General features: G+C 45.6%; 1 protein-coding gene across 1 annotated transcript in view; it reads right to left on the reverse strand.

Annotated features, from left to right (window-relative positions):
* Window positions 1-20,345, reverse strand: part of HYDIN (HYDIN axonemal central pair apparatus protein) — a 344,459-nt gene that overhangs the window by 45,027 nt on the left and 279,087 nt on the right. The window contains 14 exon segments of the mRNA XM_040253754.1: window positions 222-457; window positions 1,187-1,391; window positions 3,621-3,738; window positions 4,842-5,080; window positions 5,591-5,759; window positions 7,345-7,444; window positions 8,871-8,970; window positions 11,052-11,250; window positions 11,871-12,043; window positions 12,148-12,307; window positions 15,000-15,119; window positions 15,952-16,134; window positions 16,371-16,591; window positions 18,673-18,894. Coding sequence (XP_040109688.1) covers window positions 222-457; window positions 1,187-1,391; window positions 3,621-3,738; window positions 4,842-5,080; window positions 5,591-5,759; window positions 7,345-7,444; window positions 8,871-8,970; window positions 11,052-11,250; window positions 11,871-12,043; window positions 12,148-12,307; window positions 15,000-15,119; window positions 15,952-16,134; window positions 16,371-16,591; window positions 18,673-18,894 — 2,445 coding nt within the window.

The raw sequence follows: 20,345 nt of genomic DNA on the forward strand, positions 1-20,345 counted from the left end.
ATGTGATCCCGTTTATCACAAGGTACCCAGAGATACATCCACTGGGACAAACGTATGTCCCCTCACATAACTTCCAGGGAGGCTGGGAGCCAGAAAATTCCCACTAGAGATGCAGGCTCCACAGCAGGGGTTTCCAAGAGCTCCCGCCCTGGCTTTACACCAACCATGGTGGACCAGGGCCACAGTGGGTCAGCCCAATCAAGTGGGCTGGGGCTACCTACCTTGCTGGAGATGGGCTTAACCACGAGGTTCACGTCACAGGCGATCTTTCCCACATTGCAGATCTTGAACCGAGCCTTGGCCTGATGGCCCACCAGGACGTTGCAGAAGATGAACTTGTTCTCATCCTCCACATACAAGCCCCCGCTCTCTATGGTCTGCAGGATGCTGTTCAGGTTGGCGCTGCTACAGAGCTGGTGCTCCTCAAATATCAAGCTGTTGTTGTCAGTCACAAAGGCTGGGGAGTGGAGGGAAGACTGTGAGATGGAGCCTAAGTGTCTGGTTTCTACTCTCTGTAATCCCTAACTTGGAGATTTAGACTCTGACAAAGAGCAATCACAGGGGAGAGACAGGGGGATTCACGCAAGGGAGTGTGAGGGGTGGGACGAATTCTATCTTTTCTTCCTTTTTGGACTGCTTTTGCTGGTCTCCAGACTCCAACCACCTTCTCCTTCCAGTAGAAAGGAGGATGAGATCTGGGGTGAGCTGAGGAAAGAAGGAGGCATTCAGCTCACTTTGGTGCAAGTTTGCTGGGGACCTAGAACCAGAGCAAGAGGAGCAGTCTCTGTGCTCCAAACTTGCTCTGTCTCGGACCATTGTTCTCTGTGCACATTTGCACAGGGAGTGGCCTGGCCACTCGAACCCAGAAAGATCTCAGATGAGCAGAATTCAGTATTCCTGGGTCACCCTGTGCCACACCCCATCACACCATGATTCCCAGATAACACTGTCCATCTGAGAATCCCAGACCAAACTCAGGAGACCTGGAGTTTAAAGCTGCACATCCTCTTCTAGGTGTGCACATACCCTATAAGTCTTAAGGAAAAATATGGCTAAAGACACCACAGGAAGTTCTAAGGTCCCAAAGGAAGAAGCCTAGCAATGTCTATTAGGTGCCTGCAGTGGGAGGGGTCTGTTACAGAGGAAGGTCTTTTACGGGATGCTGCCCTATCTGAGCGCTCAGTACCTGGCTGACAGGCTTCAGCCAAGAGGCTGTATGGGATGCCAGCGGGCTGGTCTCTTGGATCTCGGTCAGAGATATCAATTGCTATGAACTCTTCACATCTTCCCACGGGATCAGCCACACAGTCAACAGTGATGACCTGCATCCCTCCGGAAGGGATGGTACCAAACCCAGGGTACACGGTGAACATCCCGTGGGTGAAGCGAGCCTGCAGGAGGGGTGGAGGCAGAGTAAGCAGCAAGGTCTGAGCCCTTCCACCAGAGTCATGAGATGGTGTCAAGAAGGACTGGGTGGCAGGGGTAGGAGGCCCTCCCCACAAGCTCTCTCTGGGCTCTAGCTGTGCTCCTGGAGGCAGGAAGAGCCTGGGGTGGGGGGCAGTCCTTCAGGAACAGGCTCTCTCAGCGCTTCTTTATATACATATTCCTTCTGAACAATCATGGGTAAGGGGGGGTTTTAAGGAAATGGACACATTCCACATAGTACAACACTTACCCAGATGGGAAGCTCCCAGTAGAGGGGCAGGGCTTAAGAGTATCGACCTTTGAGTCAGATAGTCCTGGGTTTAAATCACAGCCTTCAAACCCTCCTGTGTATTAACTATTGGACCTTGGTCAAGTGACTTCTCTGAGTCTTAGTTTTATCCAGAAAACGGAGCTAAAGCCTTTACCCTGAGACCACCGGAGGCTTCAGTGAAAGAATGTGCAAGAAGCAGTTAACAAAGCAACCGGCACTGGGACAAACAATCTGCTCAAAGCACGGGATGTTACCACGCACTCCCCTGGGTCTTAGGAGCGCGCTTCCTTTTTTGCCCTATTGTAGTTGTGTTTTGAAGCATTTTCCTGTTGGTTGCTTTACCATCTTTGTCATATGACTCTAACATTTTGCTCATCTCAGTGTTGGCATCTATCGCTTATCTATTTTCACTTAGTTTGAGATCTTCCAGGTTCTTGATATGCTGAGTGATTTTCTGTGGAAACCTGGACATTTTGGATATTATATTATGAGACTCTGGATCCTACTAAACTTCTCTTTGGGCTGGCTTTCTCTGACATCTCTTGGGTGGGGACAGTAGTCCAGATTCCACACTGGACTTCTTACTGCTGCTAGGCAAGGGTGGGAGTTCCAGTTCCCCATTAGTCTTAGACCAGTATCACCCTCAGGGCAGGCGTTGGGGAAGGGTGATATTGTCTCATTACTGTTCTGCTGATTCCACAGAGTAGGAGGTCCACTGGGGGGAGGGGAAGGGCAGCTCATTTCCACACAGTTGGAGTGGGAGCCAAGGCTTCCCAACTGGTGTCTCTGTTGACAATGGCAGAGATGGTGGTGGGTAATGAATGTCTGGCTCTCTGCTGAGTGTTCTTGGACATCACTTTGACCTCATTACAGCCTGAATTGAGTGGGAAGTCTAGGTTCCCTGTGGGTCTTTTCTTGAAATATGTGGTGTAGGACCAGATTTCTCTGTCATGTTTGAGTGTAACATTACAGCTCTTTGAACATTCCTGTCTTGCTTGACTACCCTTTTCCTGGTTCTTTGGCTAGTGAGAGCAGGCTTTTGGTCTGTGCTTGTTGATGTTTCTGGATTGCTGGCTCCCTCAGTACCAAATCTGAGAAGTATGCAGTAAAAAGAAATCTCAGGGAACTCATCACTGTGATGTCTGTTGGGTCCCGAGAACCTTAGCTGAGGTGATGTTTTTTTCTCTCTGTCTCTCAGTCTTCTATATTTGTTTTATACATAACGTTCATGGCTTTCAGTTGTACTTATTTGTAAGAATAGGGGAAAAATCATCTGCTTCATATTACCAGAAGTAAAAGTCTTCAAATCTCCTTTTACTTAAGCCAATCTGAACGGGCTTCTGTTTTGTATCAACAAAGGATGATCTCTGGCTGTGCTGTGTCTTCCTTGCTTTGTGTGAGCTTTCTCAAGTTGCAGTGAGCAGGGGCTATTCTTTGTTGCCGCGTGCGGCTTTCTCGTTGCAGTGGCTTCTGTTGCAGAGTACAGGCTCTGGGTGCATGGGCTTTGGCAGTTGCAGCACACAAGCTCAGTGGTTGTGGCGCACAGGCCTAATTGCTCTGCGGCATGTGGAATCTTCCTGTGGAATCTTCAGACCCTTGTCCCCTGCACTGGCAGGGGGATTCTTACCCACTGTACCACCAGGGAGGTCCAACAAAAGACTCTTGATTAAAATACTTATGAAGAGTAGACACTAATTGTAAAGCAATGAGGAATCAATGAAGGTTTTAAAACAAAAGAGGATATCCAAATTAAGCCATAATTCTTTAATATGAAAGTGATAGTTTCATTATAATTAGTTAATGTTTCTGCCACAGTAGGAATATTCAAAATTCAAATCCTGGTATCCTAGGGAGTTACTGTTGGAAGAAGTAGTTTGCAGGAAGCCTTACAGGGTTTCTGTTGAACAAAGAAAAGGGTGCTCACCTGGCTTGTGACGTTCATGTCTTTCTGAACAGAGTCAGAGAACTTGGTTGTTTTGGAAGGTCCAGTCTTGTAGAAGCTCTCGCTTTCCCGGGATCTTGCATGTCTAACATGGGTGGCTCTGATTAAAGAAGTGGGAATACACCCTCAGGGTGGGGTGATCATGAAATACCACCTACCTGCTTGCTTGCAAGGTCCCTTCTTGGAATGGAGGAAAGGGCCTTTCCTTGCCCAGAGGGCATCAGGGAGCATGGTCAGCTTATTTGTTAATAGCCAAACTCATTTAACAAGTGTGAAAAAAGTATGCAGAAATTATACATATTAAATATGACTCATTAGGACATTAAAACTACTGTAAGTAAATAATAATTGTAAATGTTTGCCAAAATGGAAGAGGAGACCCACCAAAATATGAAATGATTACAAACAATGTAAAGCTGTGTGTCTGATTTAAAACAATTAATTAGAAAGTCAGTCTTAAACGACTATTGAGAAAGTCAGTTCATTAGAAAGTCAAGAAAAAGTGCCAGGGAATTGGTAAAAATAGCCCCTAATTTGTCAAAAAAAAAAAAAAAAAAAGAATATGACAATCAGATCAAAGCCAAAAGCACTCAAAAACATGAACTGTTTCAGTTAGTTGACTGACAACCACTTTGTGAAAATTACAGTTCTTTGTTGGAACAATTATTAAGTTAGTTATAGTGATTAAGTGCCTTCATGGGGACAAGGTAAAGATAGCCCCAGGAAGGTGGAGGCCTCACCAGGCTTTCTCTAGCCCAAATTTCTAGGGTACTCTTTGCTACCCCCTCATCATGAAACATCATGATTTCTTCTGATTTAGCTTGCTGTTATAATCATCCCTTGATTTCTACAGAATGAGACAGGAAGTGACTTACTGGTAAGCAACGTAGCACACTCGGAGCACCGAGGCAACAGACACAATCCCACGCAGAAGACTTTACATTTATTCAATTAAAATGTATCGCATATTGGACAGCAGTTGAAAAGCATGTGAAATTTGGAGTCAGAAATGCAGGTTCACAACTGAGAATCATTGGTGATTTTTTTGATAATCTTGGATGTGGCATTTCTAAACCTTAGTAACCTCACCCATGAAGGGGGATTGGGTGGATGAGTTTAGATAAAATATATGAAAGCTCATGGGAGAATAAAAAGCACCAATTAAGCAGGGGATGTTTTGAGTTAAGTAAATACTTGTCTTACACTTTCTTCTGATGAAGGGGGCTCTCCCCTGTCAGCCTATACAGGGCATACTTGAAGTCGATCATGCCTTGATTTTCTATGGTGAAGAAGGCACTTTTACGAGTGCCGTAGATCAAAGCCCCAAAGTTGATGATGGAGGAGGGGCTGATGTTGTATTTGGAGAACACCGCAGTCACAGAAAACTTAATCGGGATGCTGGCAATCATTTCACCTCCTTCTGAGATATTAGGCTCAATAATCTAGAAAGGGAAGACAGATTGGGAAGACGTCAGCTACCAGAATAACAGTTGCCAGCATAGTTTCTACGGCCGTCTACTCCATTCCTTATTTTCTTCATTGACACGAAGCCACATTCTTTATTCTCTTTATATAATTGCATCAATAATACGAGCAAATGCTAAGGTGAAACTTACTGTGCACCAGCTACGGGTCAGCATGCACCAACCCTGCCTCCCATTTTCCCTTCCCCCTTCTCTTTTGCACTTGATGACCAAACTCAGTCTCCCTGTCTCCGGTCCGGTCTCTTCCAAAGACCAGGGGCCACATTTCTTCTCTGGAGCTTCAATTTCTGATGACTCTGAACACCTCCCACCTGACCTATCTGTGCCTGGGAATCCCCAAGCCCTGGTGAATCCTTTCTGGTGGCCACCAGGTCAGCTCTCCCCTTCCCCCTCAGGGCATAGGTTAGACTACATAAGCTTCATTTTGGCACCCGCCACCGTGTGAGTCATCCCTTCAAGCTCTCTTACCTGACAGCGCAGAACTGGCTGGTTCTCGATTTTCACTTCCTTTTTTGCATGGAAGAGCACCTGGACATTTGTGGGCTTTTCTGTCATGGTCAGTGAGCCCTTCTTGGGTTGGACTGTGATCATGGAACTTATATTGGCTGCAGAAATCCCTAAGGAGTCCACAGAAAAGCTGAGTGACAAGAAGCAAAAGTCAGTTTTAGTCATTATCTAGGGAGCTCAAGACACCAGAGATAAGACTCTAGACTGGTTAAGTGCCTGCCACGTCCCCAGCCCTGTTTAACCACTATGCCTAGCAGTGTTCACTGTGCTCTATTCCATGACCACTCATTAGCCAGGATTGACCAGGCCAGGCACTGAGGCTTGAGGCAAAGATAGCCATCTCCAGCCCGTGGTTAAGAGATGTTCTTGAAGGAGAGGAACATGTGATATTGGATAAGGACCAGATCAATTCATTTCTCCCTCTCCCTGCCTCTCTATCTCCCTCTCTCTCTGTCTCCCTCCTGGCTCTGAGACTGGGCAGTAGCCATAGAGGGAACAGTGATGCAGAAGCTGGGGGATCTAAGGAAGGACAGAAAAGCAGGGGCAGAAATCATGCAACCGAGGTATTCAGAAGCACAGGCCTGGCCCAACGCAGGTGAGATGAGAGGCTGCAGAGAAAAGCTTGGGGACTGGAGCTGGAGCAAGAAACCTAAGCTGAGGTGAGACACGTGGAGTTGCCATAGGGACCCGCGTGTCATCTCCATGCTCACTCCAGGAGATCTGGCCCTTCACTGCAGCGTGCATGCTGCCTGAGCTGCCTCACCTCCCTGCACATCCTTTCAGTGAACCCTGATCACCTGCTCCAACTTGAGGGAGACTGTTCCACGCAGCCTAAAAGAGCAGGGGTAACACCTATCCTAATCTATAAAATAAAACTCACAGCGGGCAAGATTCCATTTAGCACTAATTCCAAAGTGACTGTGGCTTTCTTCTAGGTTTGTTTACCATTTATTTACATTAACTTATTTCATTCTCTAGTTCTAAGAAACAGCAGTATTGAGGTGGGACCTCTCTAGTTTCAGCATTCTTTGAACTAAAATGAAACACTCATGAATATACGGCGTTCCTATTAAGTCTGTGTGGTGGGGGAAGTCCCTTTATAAACTTCAAATTCTTCTGGGAGAAGGATGACCTTCCATAACATCAACCAGCTGCGGGCGCTGGCGCTGCCTGGGGACCTCATCCCTCCCTGCCCCAGAGCCACTTCTTCCTCCTTGAGGAGCCTTCCTTATTTAGGGGTTTTATTTTTAATCTAAAGATGAGCACAAGCTGGAGCTGTCTTCCACCACGCTGTCATTTGGAATCTATAATATAATAGTTCTTAACATTAAGAGAGAAAAATAGATAATCTGTTCTTAACGTGAAATCTTACATAGACCACCAGCTTATGCAACAGAGAGGAGCTGGAAGGCGGGTAGGAGATGGCTTGAGGGCAGGGGCCCCATCTCCAGTCTCTCTCTCAACCCCTAAGACCTCCCCCTACCCCAGTATCTCCTCCTCCAACCTCCCCGCCAGGCTCTTCCCTACCCCCAGGCCCCTGTGGCTCAACCTGCAGAGCAGCTGGGACTCCATTCATTTGGAAGCTAAGAGAGGCTAACAGCAGAGATGGTTCTTAGGACTTCCTTGATCGACGTTTTAAAAAAACTCTCTCAGGCAACACTCCTCTCGCCATGAGAGGATGTGGACGACCGTATGCTCGATAATTCTTAGGTTACCTGAACATGATCTCATATTTCCCACGGTTCTTCAGCTGCAGGGGCTGCTTCACCTCGTCCATGACCTTCACAATCCCGAAATCAAGGCCTCCTTCAGCTCCTGAAGAAGACAGGGGCCGGGGTGGGAAGGGACGAGTGAGCATGGGAGCGAGAAGCAAGGGAACTTCCTACTGAAGTTCACATGGAAAACCCACGGTGACAATTTCAGAGAATCTCTTTGTTAAAAACATTGTGGCTTAGAAAAACTTTTTGGAATTGAGTCTTAGCAAACAAACAACAGACACTTCTCCTGTACTCGGTTCAGCTGGGTGGCTCCCTCTAGCTTCCACCCTAGGACTGCTGGTCTTCCTTTCACTTCTCTCATTAGCTAAAACTCCCAGGGTTTAAAAAAAATCTTTCGAATCACGTGTATAATGTACGGAGTTGGGACAGAATGCATAAATTCATGTTGTTATACTTTGTATTACATCATAATCATTTTCCCATGTAACTAAAATCTCCCCATGTGGTATTAACGGCTGCACAATATACTATGATATGGCTATTTCGTAATTTACAATATTATTCCTACAATAATAATATTCCATTACAGATAGACACTTAGGGTATTTCTAATCTTCATTATTATGAATAATGCTGTACATAAGACCAATGACATCAAGGCAAACATGTAGCTCTAACATTCTATGAGTCGTGCTGAGTTGGAGACCTCTCAGAGAAAGGAGGGCCCTAACCTGGGCGTTGGGGCAGTGGGGTAGGCAGAATAAGGCCTGGCACCTCCCCCATCAAAGATGCCCATGTCCTAATACCCAGAACCTGTAAATATGCCAGTTTATGTGGCAAAGGGGGATTAAGGTATTAGATGGAGTCAAGATTAGCAATCATCTGTCTTTAAAAAAAGGGAGAATTTCCTGGAGTCTCTGGGGGGACCCCAAGTAATCACAATGGTTCATAAAGGCAGAAGAGAGAGACGGAAGTGGGAGAACCAGAGAGACAGCAGAGTGAGAAGGACTGGACCCAACATTGCTGGCTTTGAAGAGTGAGGAGGGGGACTGTGAGCTGAAGATGTCTGTGCCTCCCACAGGTGGAAAAAGCAAGGAAATGGGCTCTCTCCCAAAGGCTCCAGAAGGACAGTAGCCCTGAAACACTCTGGGTTAGCCAAGGGAGAGCCATTGTGGACTGTTGACCTACAGAACCGTAAGATAATAGATCTGTATTGGTTTAAGCCACAAAGTTCATGGTAATTTGTTAGGGTGGTGACAGAAAAGCAACACAAGCAGGCAGATAAGAACTCACTCTCAGATGACTGCTCTTCAAATTTTAAATTTTGACCACCCATTATTGTCTCCAGTTGGAGAGATTAATATTTGTAGTAACACTGCTAACATCACTTGAGTTTGCCTGCTCACTATTTACCTCAATTCCACCTTTCTCTCCAATAATCACTGGTCTTTCTCTACACAGGAAACACACTCCCCTAAAAGACGTGACCTCTAAACACTCTTTCTTTGGCAGGGTCAACAGACCTTTGGGGAAGGTGATGTCTAAAGCAACGTCATAGGACTCGGCGAAGATCAGGATGTTTTCAATCTGAACGACACCAATGAGGTTGTCTGCGTCCAAAACCTGTCAGGGTAAGAGATATTCTTTAGTGAGGGTAAGACCCGCAGGGTTCTTGGGAGTCTGAAACTAAAGAACCAGCAGGAGGGATCATTTAGAAGGGGCTATGGTAAGAAACATTTTTGCAATGTATTTAGTTTTTGTTTACTGAGCATTTGTGTAGGCTGAGTGTTCTTTGTAATGTTCTCTGGGGGAGGGCTGGTATTCAGTTAAGTTCAGTCTCTCAGTCATGTCCGACTCTTTGAGACCCCATGAATCGCAGCACGCCAGGCCTCCCTGTCCATCACCAACTCCCGGAGTTCACGCAAACTCACGTCCATCGAGTTGGTGATGCCGTCCAGCCATGTCATCCTTGGTCATCTCCTTTTCCTCCTGCCCCCAATCCCTCCCAGCATCAGAGTCTTTTCCAATGAGTCAACTCTTTGCATGAGGTGGCCAGAGTACCAGAGTTTCGGCTTTAGCATCATTCCTTCCAAAGAATACCCAGAGCTGATCTCCTTCAGAATGGACTGGTTATGTCTCCTTGTAGTCCAAGGGACTCTCAAGAGTCTTCTCCAACACCACAGTTCAAAAGCATCAATTCTTCAGCGCTCAGCTTTCTTCAAAGTCCAACTCTCACATCCATACATGACCACTGGAAAAACCATAGCCTTGACTAGACGGACCTTTGTTGGCAAAGTAATGTCTCTGCTTTTGAATATGCTGTCTAGGTTGGTCATCACTTTCCTTCCAGGGAGTAAGCTGGTGTGGGCAATCAATGAAAGGTTGAGGAAGAGGGACTACATTTTCCATCTTGTCTATTCACTGGGTTTCAATAATCTGTATCACTGGCACCACCTTACTGAAGTTTGGGTTGTGAGTACACACAGTAGGAAAGTCTTCTTTGAACTTTTAAGTCAAATAAACCTGAAGAGCATTTTTCTGACAGTTGAAATGAAAATCTTTTATATTCTAAATTGCTTTAATTCATTTTATAAATCTGAACTGCTTTGTTCTTTATTTCTGATTCAACCTATGATAAAAGTGTCAGATTTTTCATATTCAATGAGTGCTTAATGTCTCTCTTTTGGAAATTTCAGATTAAAAGAAAATGAACATCACTACTATTAAAGCTGGAAAAGTTGAAAAAATAAGTAAAAGCAAGACCCCTAGCCTCCAGCTGACTTCTGTCCCCTCTGTTGTCCCTGATGGCGGTACCTCTCTTGATTGCTGTCCCCTCTGTGGTCATCCCTGATGGTGGCACCTCCCTCACTGTCCTGAGGAACATCCGAACTGCTGTCAGTCTTTAGCTGGATCTGACTGTTGACTCCTGAGACTGATGACGGGGCAGTAAAGGGTCAGTGTTTCAAGGGGAAGAGCCACTGGGCAGTGGGGGTGGCTCTTTGTATCTGCCTGGAGACCACCTGCCTCTCTGCTGAAGCCCCAGGCTGGAAAGCTAAGTGGCCAACTCCCCACGGCTGGTGTCTTATTAAGAGGCAGGGGGGGAATGTCTGTAGCTGTCACCAAACTCAAGTTTTAATTCAGAGTTTCCATCTTTCCTTTCATCAAGCATTCTGACAATGTTTCATGAAACAAATTGGATTGCTTGAGTTTACCTTCTTTCTTGTGATGCTCAGCCTCTGACAGAGATGACAAGAAGGGCTGGCAGCAGGAGGGGAAGGTAAGACAAAGAACTTGGGTTGTCAGATCCAGAATTTATATAGTTCTTCTCTATTGATAGAGACTAAGTGCCCAGAGCATCCTCTTTCCTTTGCTACTCTACTGGATGGCAGGGGAAAGAGGGGGGAATTAAATTTTATAATTGGAGAAAATAAGGACAATTTAAGAGATACAGAAATCAAATAAAGTTTACCAGAGTGCTTTTCAGAGTGACCCAAAACCAAGGCATTTCCTCGTGTGGATGTTAAAGGAATATAACCTGGGACGAGAAGCAGAGCAGGGCATTGTGGGCTGTCAAACGTAGGTTAGATGGGTGCGTGTAATATGGAGAACTGCCTCGGTGTGTCAGTGAGTTGGTAGTGTGGGTGTCAGTGAACCCAGTGTGCACACATCTGGGTGACCAGGTCTGAAGACATATGAAGCCTCACCTCCAGCCGGATTGCCTTCTTGGCATTGACAGGTTTGGAGGGCTGGAACTGCACCTGAAGGCTATACTCAGACTTGGCGGCTATGATCCCCTGCATGGTGGACACGGTGAAGTCCTCGCCCAGGTGCTCCAGGCTGGTGATCCTCCAGGCCAGGGGCAGGAGTGTGATGTTGCGGAGAAGAACTGCCTTGGAGTCTTTTCTGCAGAGACCAAAGGAAATTCTGTCAGTTTCAAACAATTTTGATTTATTATGGCAAGTCAGAAAAAAAAGTTCTGGTTATTTCAATTCATACTAATTTGTTACTATTTATTGCAGGGATAGGGGCCTACCTGTGATGAACAGGGAATGCAGGATACATGAATCAATATACTCACCCAGCTGCCTCAGAAATAAACATCCTCTATTTAGAATAATACAATTTCCATGAGTGATTGTGTAAGTTCTAGGTCTGGTCTAGTGTTTTCTGCTTGTTCTCAAAATTTCTAGAGCCAAGATTCTTAACTTTTTAGGGTAATGGACTGAAAATCTGAAAAAAGCTAGCCCTTCTGAAAAAAACACAAGTATGTACACACTTTGGCGGTTGATCTTAGACGAGTCCTTAAACAGCCTGCAGTCCATTCACTGAACCCCAGCTGACAACCCCTGAACTCAGAGGGTTATCACCCATCCCGATTTGCACAGGACCAGAAGTCTCCCAGAATGGAGGACTTTCAACACTAAAACCAGGCAGGTCCCAAGCAGATCAGGATGAGTTGGTCACTTTAGAACTAAATGTTCTTTAAATTGCATTCCAGTCCTGGAATTATCTAGAACTCTGACCTGTGCAGCAAGAGCCGGTCAAAATGCAATTGTCTGGGATCCAGCTCCAGTTCTGGGCGGACACCCTGGCAGCTTAACTTGAAGACAGCTGGCTCAGGGTTCTCCTTGATGCAGCAGACAATGCTGTCTTCAAAGACACCGACTGCAGTAGGGTAGGCCCATACATTCAGCATCTAATGGGAGAGTCAAAACAAAGAACATTTATATTCAGGATGCCAAGGCCTCAAACTTCAAAGGAGAGCCTTGCCCTGGTAGACTTGTTTCCAAGTGGCTGTACCTGCTTCTCATTGGGTTTCAGAATCATGTTGATGGGCTCCAGGAAGTAGGTGTTTGCTTTGATGTCATTCTGAAAACAGAAGAACACCTCCACGACCATTGGGGAGCTGTTCAGGATTGTCAGTGTCTCCATGTTGCCTGGGAACAAGGAGGACTTGTACCTGGAAGTGAACGAAAATTAGGGATGTGGATGTGAGGACTAGCTGAGAATTCAGGTGGAAAAGCAGACTGTGAGGTGCAAGGTGATTTCAAAGGATAAAGTGGCTACACAGAGGCAGTGGCATGAAGGCTACGAACACAAACCTTATGGTGAAGACCTGCAGCTGTGACCTGACTACTCCCCCACAAACCCACCCCAAACCTTGGTCTCATCTTTAAGACGGGGTGATAAAAACTCTCAGGATTTCAAGTAGCAAATGAAATATCAAGTGCTCTGAGGACAGCTGCAGATAACAAATGCCCAATAAATGGCAGTTGTTACTATGGCAAAGATTTCTAACTAAGACATCTGCAGCTCTATCCTTCCCAGTGCTCATGCTTCCAAGAGAGATAATCGTTTGAGTGACCTGTTATTTCATATCTTAGAGAAGACCTCATTTACCACCTTCTCCTACAGTCGCACAGGAGGCTACTGTTCCGACATAGATGCGTTTGACACTGCTCACTGTTCAGGGCTGTTTCTGTTCCCTAGTACTTTAGGGAGAGACCCGCTGAGTGGAGCACTGTAAGCACTGCAAACTGCCCAGTTAATGGTGCCAAACAGAAAAGCAGCCAGAGAAGGCACAGGGAACATCAACGGACACACACATCACTGGAGGTGATAGCACAGGTCAGGAAAGCATGGTGCCACTGTACCCCCAAACAGTCTGAAGAGCTCTGGACAGTCTGGACAGTCTGCAGCAGAGGAAAGAAGGAGAAGGCATGGCAGAGATTAAATCCAAGAGACAGAGCTTTCTCTGTGTAACTGCCAGAGAGGTGGTGGCCTTCACATCTCACTGTTAATTATCACCAAGCACTTTGCTAAAAGTTACATGTGTACTCTGGTTCGGTCTTTCCAAAACTGTGCAGTGGGTACTATTATTTTCCTATTCTGCAGGTGAGGATGTTGAGGCTCAGCAAGACTTAAAAGATAAATGATACTCGTTTAGGGACCACTGTAATTGCCCTCCTGGATCACGGCTGTCTGGCCTCATACCCTAGTTAATTCCAATGCTGCTCTGAACACAGGCCTCTCTGAACTGGCCATCATTTCCCTGAATCCCATCTCCAGCTGCTGATGGGTGTACATCACATCCATCAACCTGACTCCCCCCCACCCCTTCTCTTGTCTAAGCCTTTTTACTGGGTCTTAAGGATCCTCTCCATCAACAGGCAACTCTCTTCAACTTCATTTTCTAGTCCAATATCTTAGGAAATAAACAGGAGATTATGAAGGGAATGGAGAACTAACTTGGCTCATTAATTTCGCCAAGTAAGCATAGAAATAATCATTCGCCACTTATCACAATAAATGCTAGATGGAATTAAGACATGGTTGAGATCCTGGTTCTGTTTTTGGTCTCACCTTCCTGCCTATATATATGACTTATATATGACTAAAAAAAAAACTTGTATAACTAAATATTTATGACCATTGACCTTAGCTGGGCCCCCAGTTCTGCCAGATATTCTTAATCTATTTCTCTAATATTCTCCCTCTCCTACTTTGCACAAAACCTGTTTGATACCTTCTCCATTTTCCCAACATTTTAAACTTCCTTCCACTTGCCTCACTGTTAGGGATGACCTCACATCATTCACTATGGAGAAAATGGTTGCATGGGAACCTCCTCACCATTCCAGCCAAATCTGTGACCCTACCTGCACCTGAAGCCATCTCACCTTCCTCTGATGTGATGCTGGTCCCTCTTCCCGGCAAAGCCAGCATCTCCACCTCTCGTGTTGTTTCAGGGAGCTGCACCACTCACCGCCCTGACTTTCTCTGGAAACTCTAGCTTCTTCCTCCCTACTTCCCCCCTTGACATCTAAACATCAAGAGCAACAGTAAACGAACAGCCTTCCCTGCGCTCCAGGTCTCCCTCCTGTCCTCAGCGGCCTCCATCTCCCTTTACAGTCAAGCTTTTCCAAAGAACCACCTCCACACTCTGTCCCTATTCTCACCTCCCACTCACTCCTCAACTCACTCTACTTGGGTTGCATCCTCAGAAAGCCCCTGAGAGGGTCCTATGACTTCCGTGTTGTTAAGCCCCAGGGTCGCTGATGGCATCACCTTTCCACCCTTCCTGCCACAGTCAACATGGGTGGCCACGCCCCCTTCTCATGGCTCCAGGACACCACGCTCCCCCGGTTTCCGCCAGTAGCCCCTGCCCTCTTATCTATTGGGAGTGGTAGAATTCTTTAGGGCTTCATCCACGGTCCTTCTCGCCTTCCTGTGTACTCTCATTTAGGTGATCTCATCAGACCCATGGCATCTTTTTTGTCTTGAAACAGATTCTCCTCTGAGAACCAAAACCATGTAGACTATGCCTTGCTTTCTGTGGCTTCTAGCTGTATCTCTCAAGCATCTCAAACTGAACACACCCCCAAGTAAACTCTATATTCTACCATTCCCCTACCCAAACTGGGTCTTCCTCCAGGCCACCCCATCTGGGAAAACAGCATCCTCAATCACTTGAGAGCTTAGCAGAAACTTGGGGCACAAGAAGCCACTTCTCCTGATCTGTGGAGCAGGGCTGCCTGAGGCAATGTCAGTAAGAGCTGGATCTACTATTAAGACACAGGCACCCTGGCTTGCACTCTTCATGGGTCCAACCCAGGGGTCTGAAATCTGCTTTGAAATAATGGAACACTTACTTATCTCTTGATTTCCCACAAAGCAGTGGTCCGAAGTGAAACCTCTCCATGCTCACAATATACTTCTTAAAGACGATCTCATTTGCCTTCATGTCCATCTTCCACTGAGGGAATACCACCCTGAACACAGAGGAGGAAGAGGAGAGGTGAAGTGTCTGAATACCTTCACATGATGTATACGTGAACCCACATTCCCTGTTCAGCAAAGGGTCCAGGAGTCTGGAGACAGAACAGCTCTTAATTTGAGGACATTTCTGGAATGACTCTTAATTTGAGGACATTTATGTAACCAGCCTTGAGGGAAGACAGTACAGTTTGAACCTGAGAAAAACGATATTCCCAGTAGTGCCTGTCATAATGGGGCTGATGATGAAACTGAGCTGGACTTCCTGTTCTACTGTGCCTAGCTAGAAAAAGTCCTGAGAAACCCTAAGGAAATCTAGTTCTGGTGGATCTTAACCAGCTTCTGAGTTCCCTGTCTGACGTGGCCCCTTGGTGAGAACTGCAAAAAAACTCCTCCAGGAGTACAAGCTATAAAAAGTCCCCTGGCTTGCTCAAGCCAGGGACCTTTATGTGGTGCACAAGGGGCTCAGTGTTTGGTACTCAGGAAAAAAATCTGCCTGTGGAGATACACGCATATACTGAGGTTACAGGATAAAAGTCCTATAGCAAATATAAAATCTGTTTATATTGCTTAATAGTTAAATAAACTAACTTGCCACAGGAAGATATCCCCTTGCCCTTCACATCTGCTAGCATTCTATTTTAGCCTTATGGTACCGTGTCATTTCTGTGATTCAATCAATGTCCATGGCTCTGGAGCCCATTACAAGAGGGCCTGGGATGCTGCCTGGGTTCCACATTTCTATTAAGACACACCTTGGTCAAAGTCCCATGGGGGAAAACAAAAATGTATCTGCCAATCTTTTCTTTAAGAACAAAATACACTTACTTTGGGTCTTGGCAAATGTATGGGTAAGTGCAGACACCTCGGCAGTAAAGCTGGTACTGGCGGTGAGTTCCAAGGATCTCGAAGTTAAATGTTTGGTCAAAGATCCCAAGATCGTTGGAAGAGAAGTGTAGGCGCAATGTCACCTCACCGTTGGCAGGCACGATCCACCGGAAATGATTCAGCCTGAAAATGACCACACATGCTTTTACTGTGAGGATGCTTCCTTTGGGCCAAAAGAAGACAGGACTGTTGCCTGGGAGAAGTCCGGTCCTGGTCCTGCTGCGGTTAGGCATGGCAGTCCTTGACCACCACGGAGGTCCTTAACAGTCAGGACAACCTGGTTCCCATCTGAGGCTGTGACAGCCACACCCTCATTTGGAGCTTCAGCCTTCCCCTCCCTTCTTGGTTCTGAGGCCCACCTGGTGAATTTCTCCTGGGAATGCTGCCCAGATAAGTTGTTTTGCTCTACGTCCGACAGTGGAGCAATGGTTCCAGAAGTTCCTGCAGAAAGGCCCTTCCTGTTGAAGGCCATTCGACGTTTCTCCTTCTGAGTCTCACGCGGCTGATCCGTTTTTTCTTTCTCTTTTTCTTTCGTTTTCTGTTTGCTCCCTTTAGATGAGGTGATTTGCTCCTCCTGGGTCTTAAATTGAAAATGAGCACAGGGTCTTAAACAATTATCCTATGACCACAGAAGCAGGAGACAGGAATGCCCATGACATTGCCTGCAGTTTGGGGTGACCTCACAGCCTGCATTCTGGGGTGACCTCATCAGGTTCAAGATGCTGGCAACTGCTGAGAATGGCGGGGCCCAGACTATGACACTACTGTAGGAGAGAAGTGTGGAGAGGAGTCTAGGGCTTTCCCTGGTACCCGATTCCCTGAAAGGAGGCCAAAGCTCCAGAGAAAGCTGGAAGCTGGTCTGGAGTGTGTTCCCATACTGCATTTTGTTGTTGTGCTTCTTTAGTATTTTTTTTTAATCTAGATTTCTCATTCCCTCCCAATCACACTGATTTTTTTTTCATAGACCAAATCTGTATCATGACAGAATACTCCGTAGTCTGCAAATCTTTTGACTGTTCTCAGAGTGTCCCTTAAAACTTACTTATTTCCTGTATTTCATGTAAGCTGAAAAAAAGATTTAAAAACTTGATTAGATTCAGAGAGGATACTGTGCACATCATACTCTGTCAGTGGGAGACAAATGCTGTCAGGTTGACTCATGATTACAGACGCAAAGGATGTCTGTGTGGCTGCAGTGATGCTCGTAGATCTTGGCCATGGCAAAGCGGACTTCCCTCTCTGCAGCCAGCCAGCCACCCGTGGGACGACGCTCTGGCTCAGAGTGTCTTGTTCTCCAGCAAACCAGCACTCCAGGAATCCCCTGGCACTCCTTAATCAAGTACGACATTGGGGATATCAGAATGGTGCCTTTCTAATTCTACCGTTCTTTCTATAATTTCAGCTGTCATTCTCCTAGAAAGAAGAGCTTTCCTTCATGTACTGGAGATGAGCCTGAGTTCCTTCTAAAACTGTAAGTTAGAGAAAGCTAAACTCTTTCCCCTTAAGGTTCAATTTTCAGAAAAGAGGTTGGTGTAATAGTCAACTCAGATGGTGGCAATATTTTGTTTTTTACCTTTTTATTGGACTCTGCCCAAGTAAGGCCTGCCCACCAGTGCTGAGACCTGATGTTGATTGTCTATTTACTTACCAAACTGAAGTTTGGGGCTCTCTGTTACCTAATTGAGGTGCAAGCAGGGCCTATAGAAAACTTTATTTGCTGCTGATTTTGTTTTTTGCTAACATGCATGGTTTATAGGAAGAAAGCTAGAAGGCAATTCAAATTTTGGCCCTCATACTCCTCTTTGGCCACCTGATGTGAAGAACCAACTCATTGGAAAAGATCCGGATGCTGGGAAAGATTGAAGGCGGAAAGAGAAGGGGACAACAGAAGGTGAGATGGTTGGATGGCATCACCAATGCTATGGACATGAGTTTAAGTAGGCTCCGGGAGTTAGTGATGGACAGGGAAGCCTGGCGTGTTGCAGTCCATGGGGTCACAAAGAATTGGACATGACTGAGCGACTGAATTGAACTACTTCTCTGGGAACAGAAAGGCCCTCTGTAATTTTTAATATCCATGCAATCTTCATATTACTAGTCAAATCTATTTTTCTTTTTTATTTATTCCATTAACTATATATGTAAAAATAAATTTTCTACTTTTACATGATTTCATTTTGATCACTTATCCTTTTAATCTAAGTGGAATTACTTTTATTGCACTGTGTCAGGCAAGGAGATAAAAAGCAACTTTATCCAAAATATCTAATCTTCCCCATATAATTTCTTAATAGTCTTTTCTTTCTCTAATGGTGTGTGTTTCCTTGTGTCTGTTGACTCTTGTATTCTTCTGCACTGTGTGAATTACCTTAGCTTCACAATACATTCTGCTACCTTTTTAAAAGAGCTAGTTTCACTTTTTTTTTTTTTTGCAAATAGGCTTCAGAGTGAATCAACAAGTGCCATTTTTAGTCTCTCTTGGGGGCACAGGAAGAGTCAGACCCAGGGAAGGTGCAGCTTAGGGAGGCTCGGGTAGAATCCCAAGCGAGTGGAGGCAAACACCCCAGTGAGCTTGACATCAACCCCGGGCTCAATTTTTGGCCACATGGAGGGCCCATGTGAAGTCTCACCAAGGTCAGGAGGATAAGTTTCTCCATTTACCTTCGAGGAGCCTGGGGTGGCTGAAAGCTCTGTTTCTGCTTCCACTTCTCTTTTCTCCTCAATCAGGGAGAAGTCTTCAGAGGGTGGAGTTACAAACACGAAATGCTTCAGGATTTCTGTCATGGCCAAAAGCTGTCGCTTCACAGGGTAGGAGATGATTGAGTATAAAGCAGGTGGTGGGATAGGTGGTCCAGAGGAACCCAGGCCCAAGATGTCTAGGATCTAAAGGAAAATATCAAGATGAATTTCTGGTGTAGAGGGCACGCTACCCCTAAGAGCCTCCCTGAAAGAGCACAGGACAGTGAGCCCCTTCCTCCTTTCTCTCAACTTTCTCAGGAGACGCCCTCATATAGGCATGTGTCAGGGATGGTGTGTAATGGGCCTCTGACACAGCTCTGCAGGTCCTTCCAGACCCCACACCTCCAGACCCAGCTGGGGCTCTTGCTATGGGCTTCAGGCTCCTTCTCTTATCATAACCTTGGTCACTTTATTCTGATTGCTTGATGGTCTATCTCTGCAACTGGACTGTAAAGTTTATTAGGACTGGAACTAGGGTGATAGAGCACATGGCCTAGCACACAGCTGGGACTCAAACCTCTGTTTAAAGAGACCATCTCTGAATATTCTGATGTCTATAGTATAGAGCTGTTTCATTTATTTTCGGATCCCCTGTTAATATTTCTTCTACCTTTAAGTGTTCTTTCTTTTCAAGAGAGAGTTAGGGCTAGAGCAGGTCATATACAGCAAAGAAAAAAAAAGTGCATCAAAGTTCTGGGAATGGGGTGAAAGATGGGAATGAAGAGAGAAGTTAAAAAAGAACCTTGAGAGAGTCAACTTATTCCTGTAGCATTTCCCATTCTACTCTGATATATAATGAATGAGAGTCATCCAGAGCAGATGACTTGAAACTCTGGTAGCAATTTTCTCCTCAGCTTGTAAAACCCTCAGAAAAAGGATGCTATCCCTTGATTAATTGTTGTCATCACAACCATGAGGCCACCTGAGTGGGCCAAACAGGCTATTAGCTCGAGCAAGTAACTATCTTCATGTAATTCTCAGTCAGAAAGTTGAAGACACTTCCTGACTAACATGTAGCTAGAGTTAACCCCCGGAATTCAGAATATCTGTGAGGAAAGGGATGAATAATTTGCATCCCCTAATTAAATTAATAGAGGCAGGAAGTTCTTTAAACAAGTCTAACTCGTGGTTCCTCTCAGGCTCTGCTCTCTGCTTTTAAGTTTGCATCTAGTTTCTGATAAATACGAAACTAAACCAGTGGGTAGACTGCGGCCCCCCTGTTCAAATTTGGCTTGCTACCTGCTTTTGTAAATCAAGCTGTATCTGAACAGAGTCATCTCCAGTCATATCCACTGTTGGGGGTGGGTGTTCGGGACCGAGACTATATGATCTGTAGCCTCAAATATTTGTTTTTGGTGTTTCACTGAAAAAGTCTGTCCTGGGATGAAAGGTTATAATAACCATCCCTCCAAATCACTGCCAAAGGGGTTTCTGAATATGATGCTTTTGTTTCTAGGAACAAGAAGCTATCTGGTCGTATAATTTCTGTCATGGTGGGAAGCTTATGGGAAAGAAATATTAGAATAATTGAGCCATTTGCATCACCCCCAAAGTATACCTGCCTTGCCAACCCATAACACAGTATTGTCAATACT

This window comes from Oryx dammah, unplaced genomic scaffold, assembly GCF_014754425.2.
Source record: "Oryx dammah isolate SB20612 unplaced genomic scaffold, SCBI_Odam_1.1 HiC_scaffold_13, whole genome shotgun sequence".
Lineage (NCBI taxonomy): Eukaryota > Metazoa > Chordata > Mammalia > Artiodactyla > Bovidae > Oryx > Oryx dammah.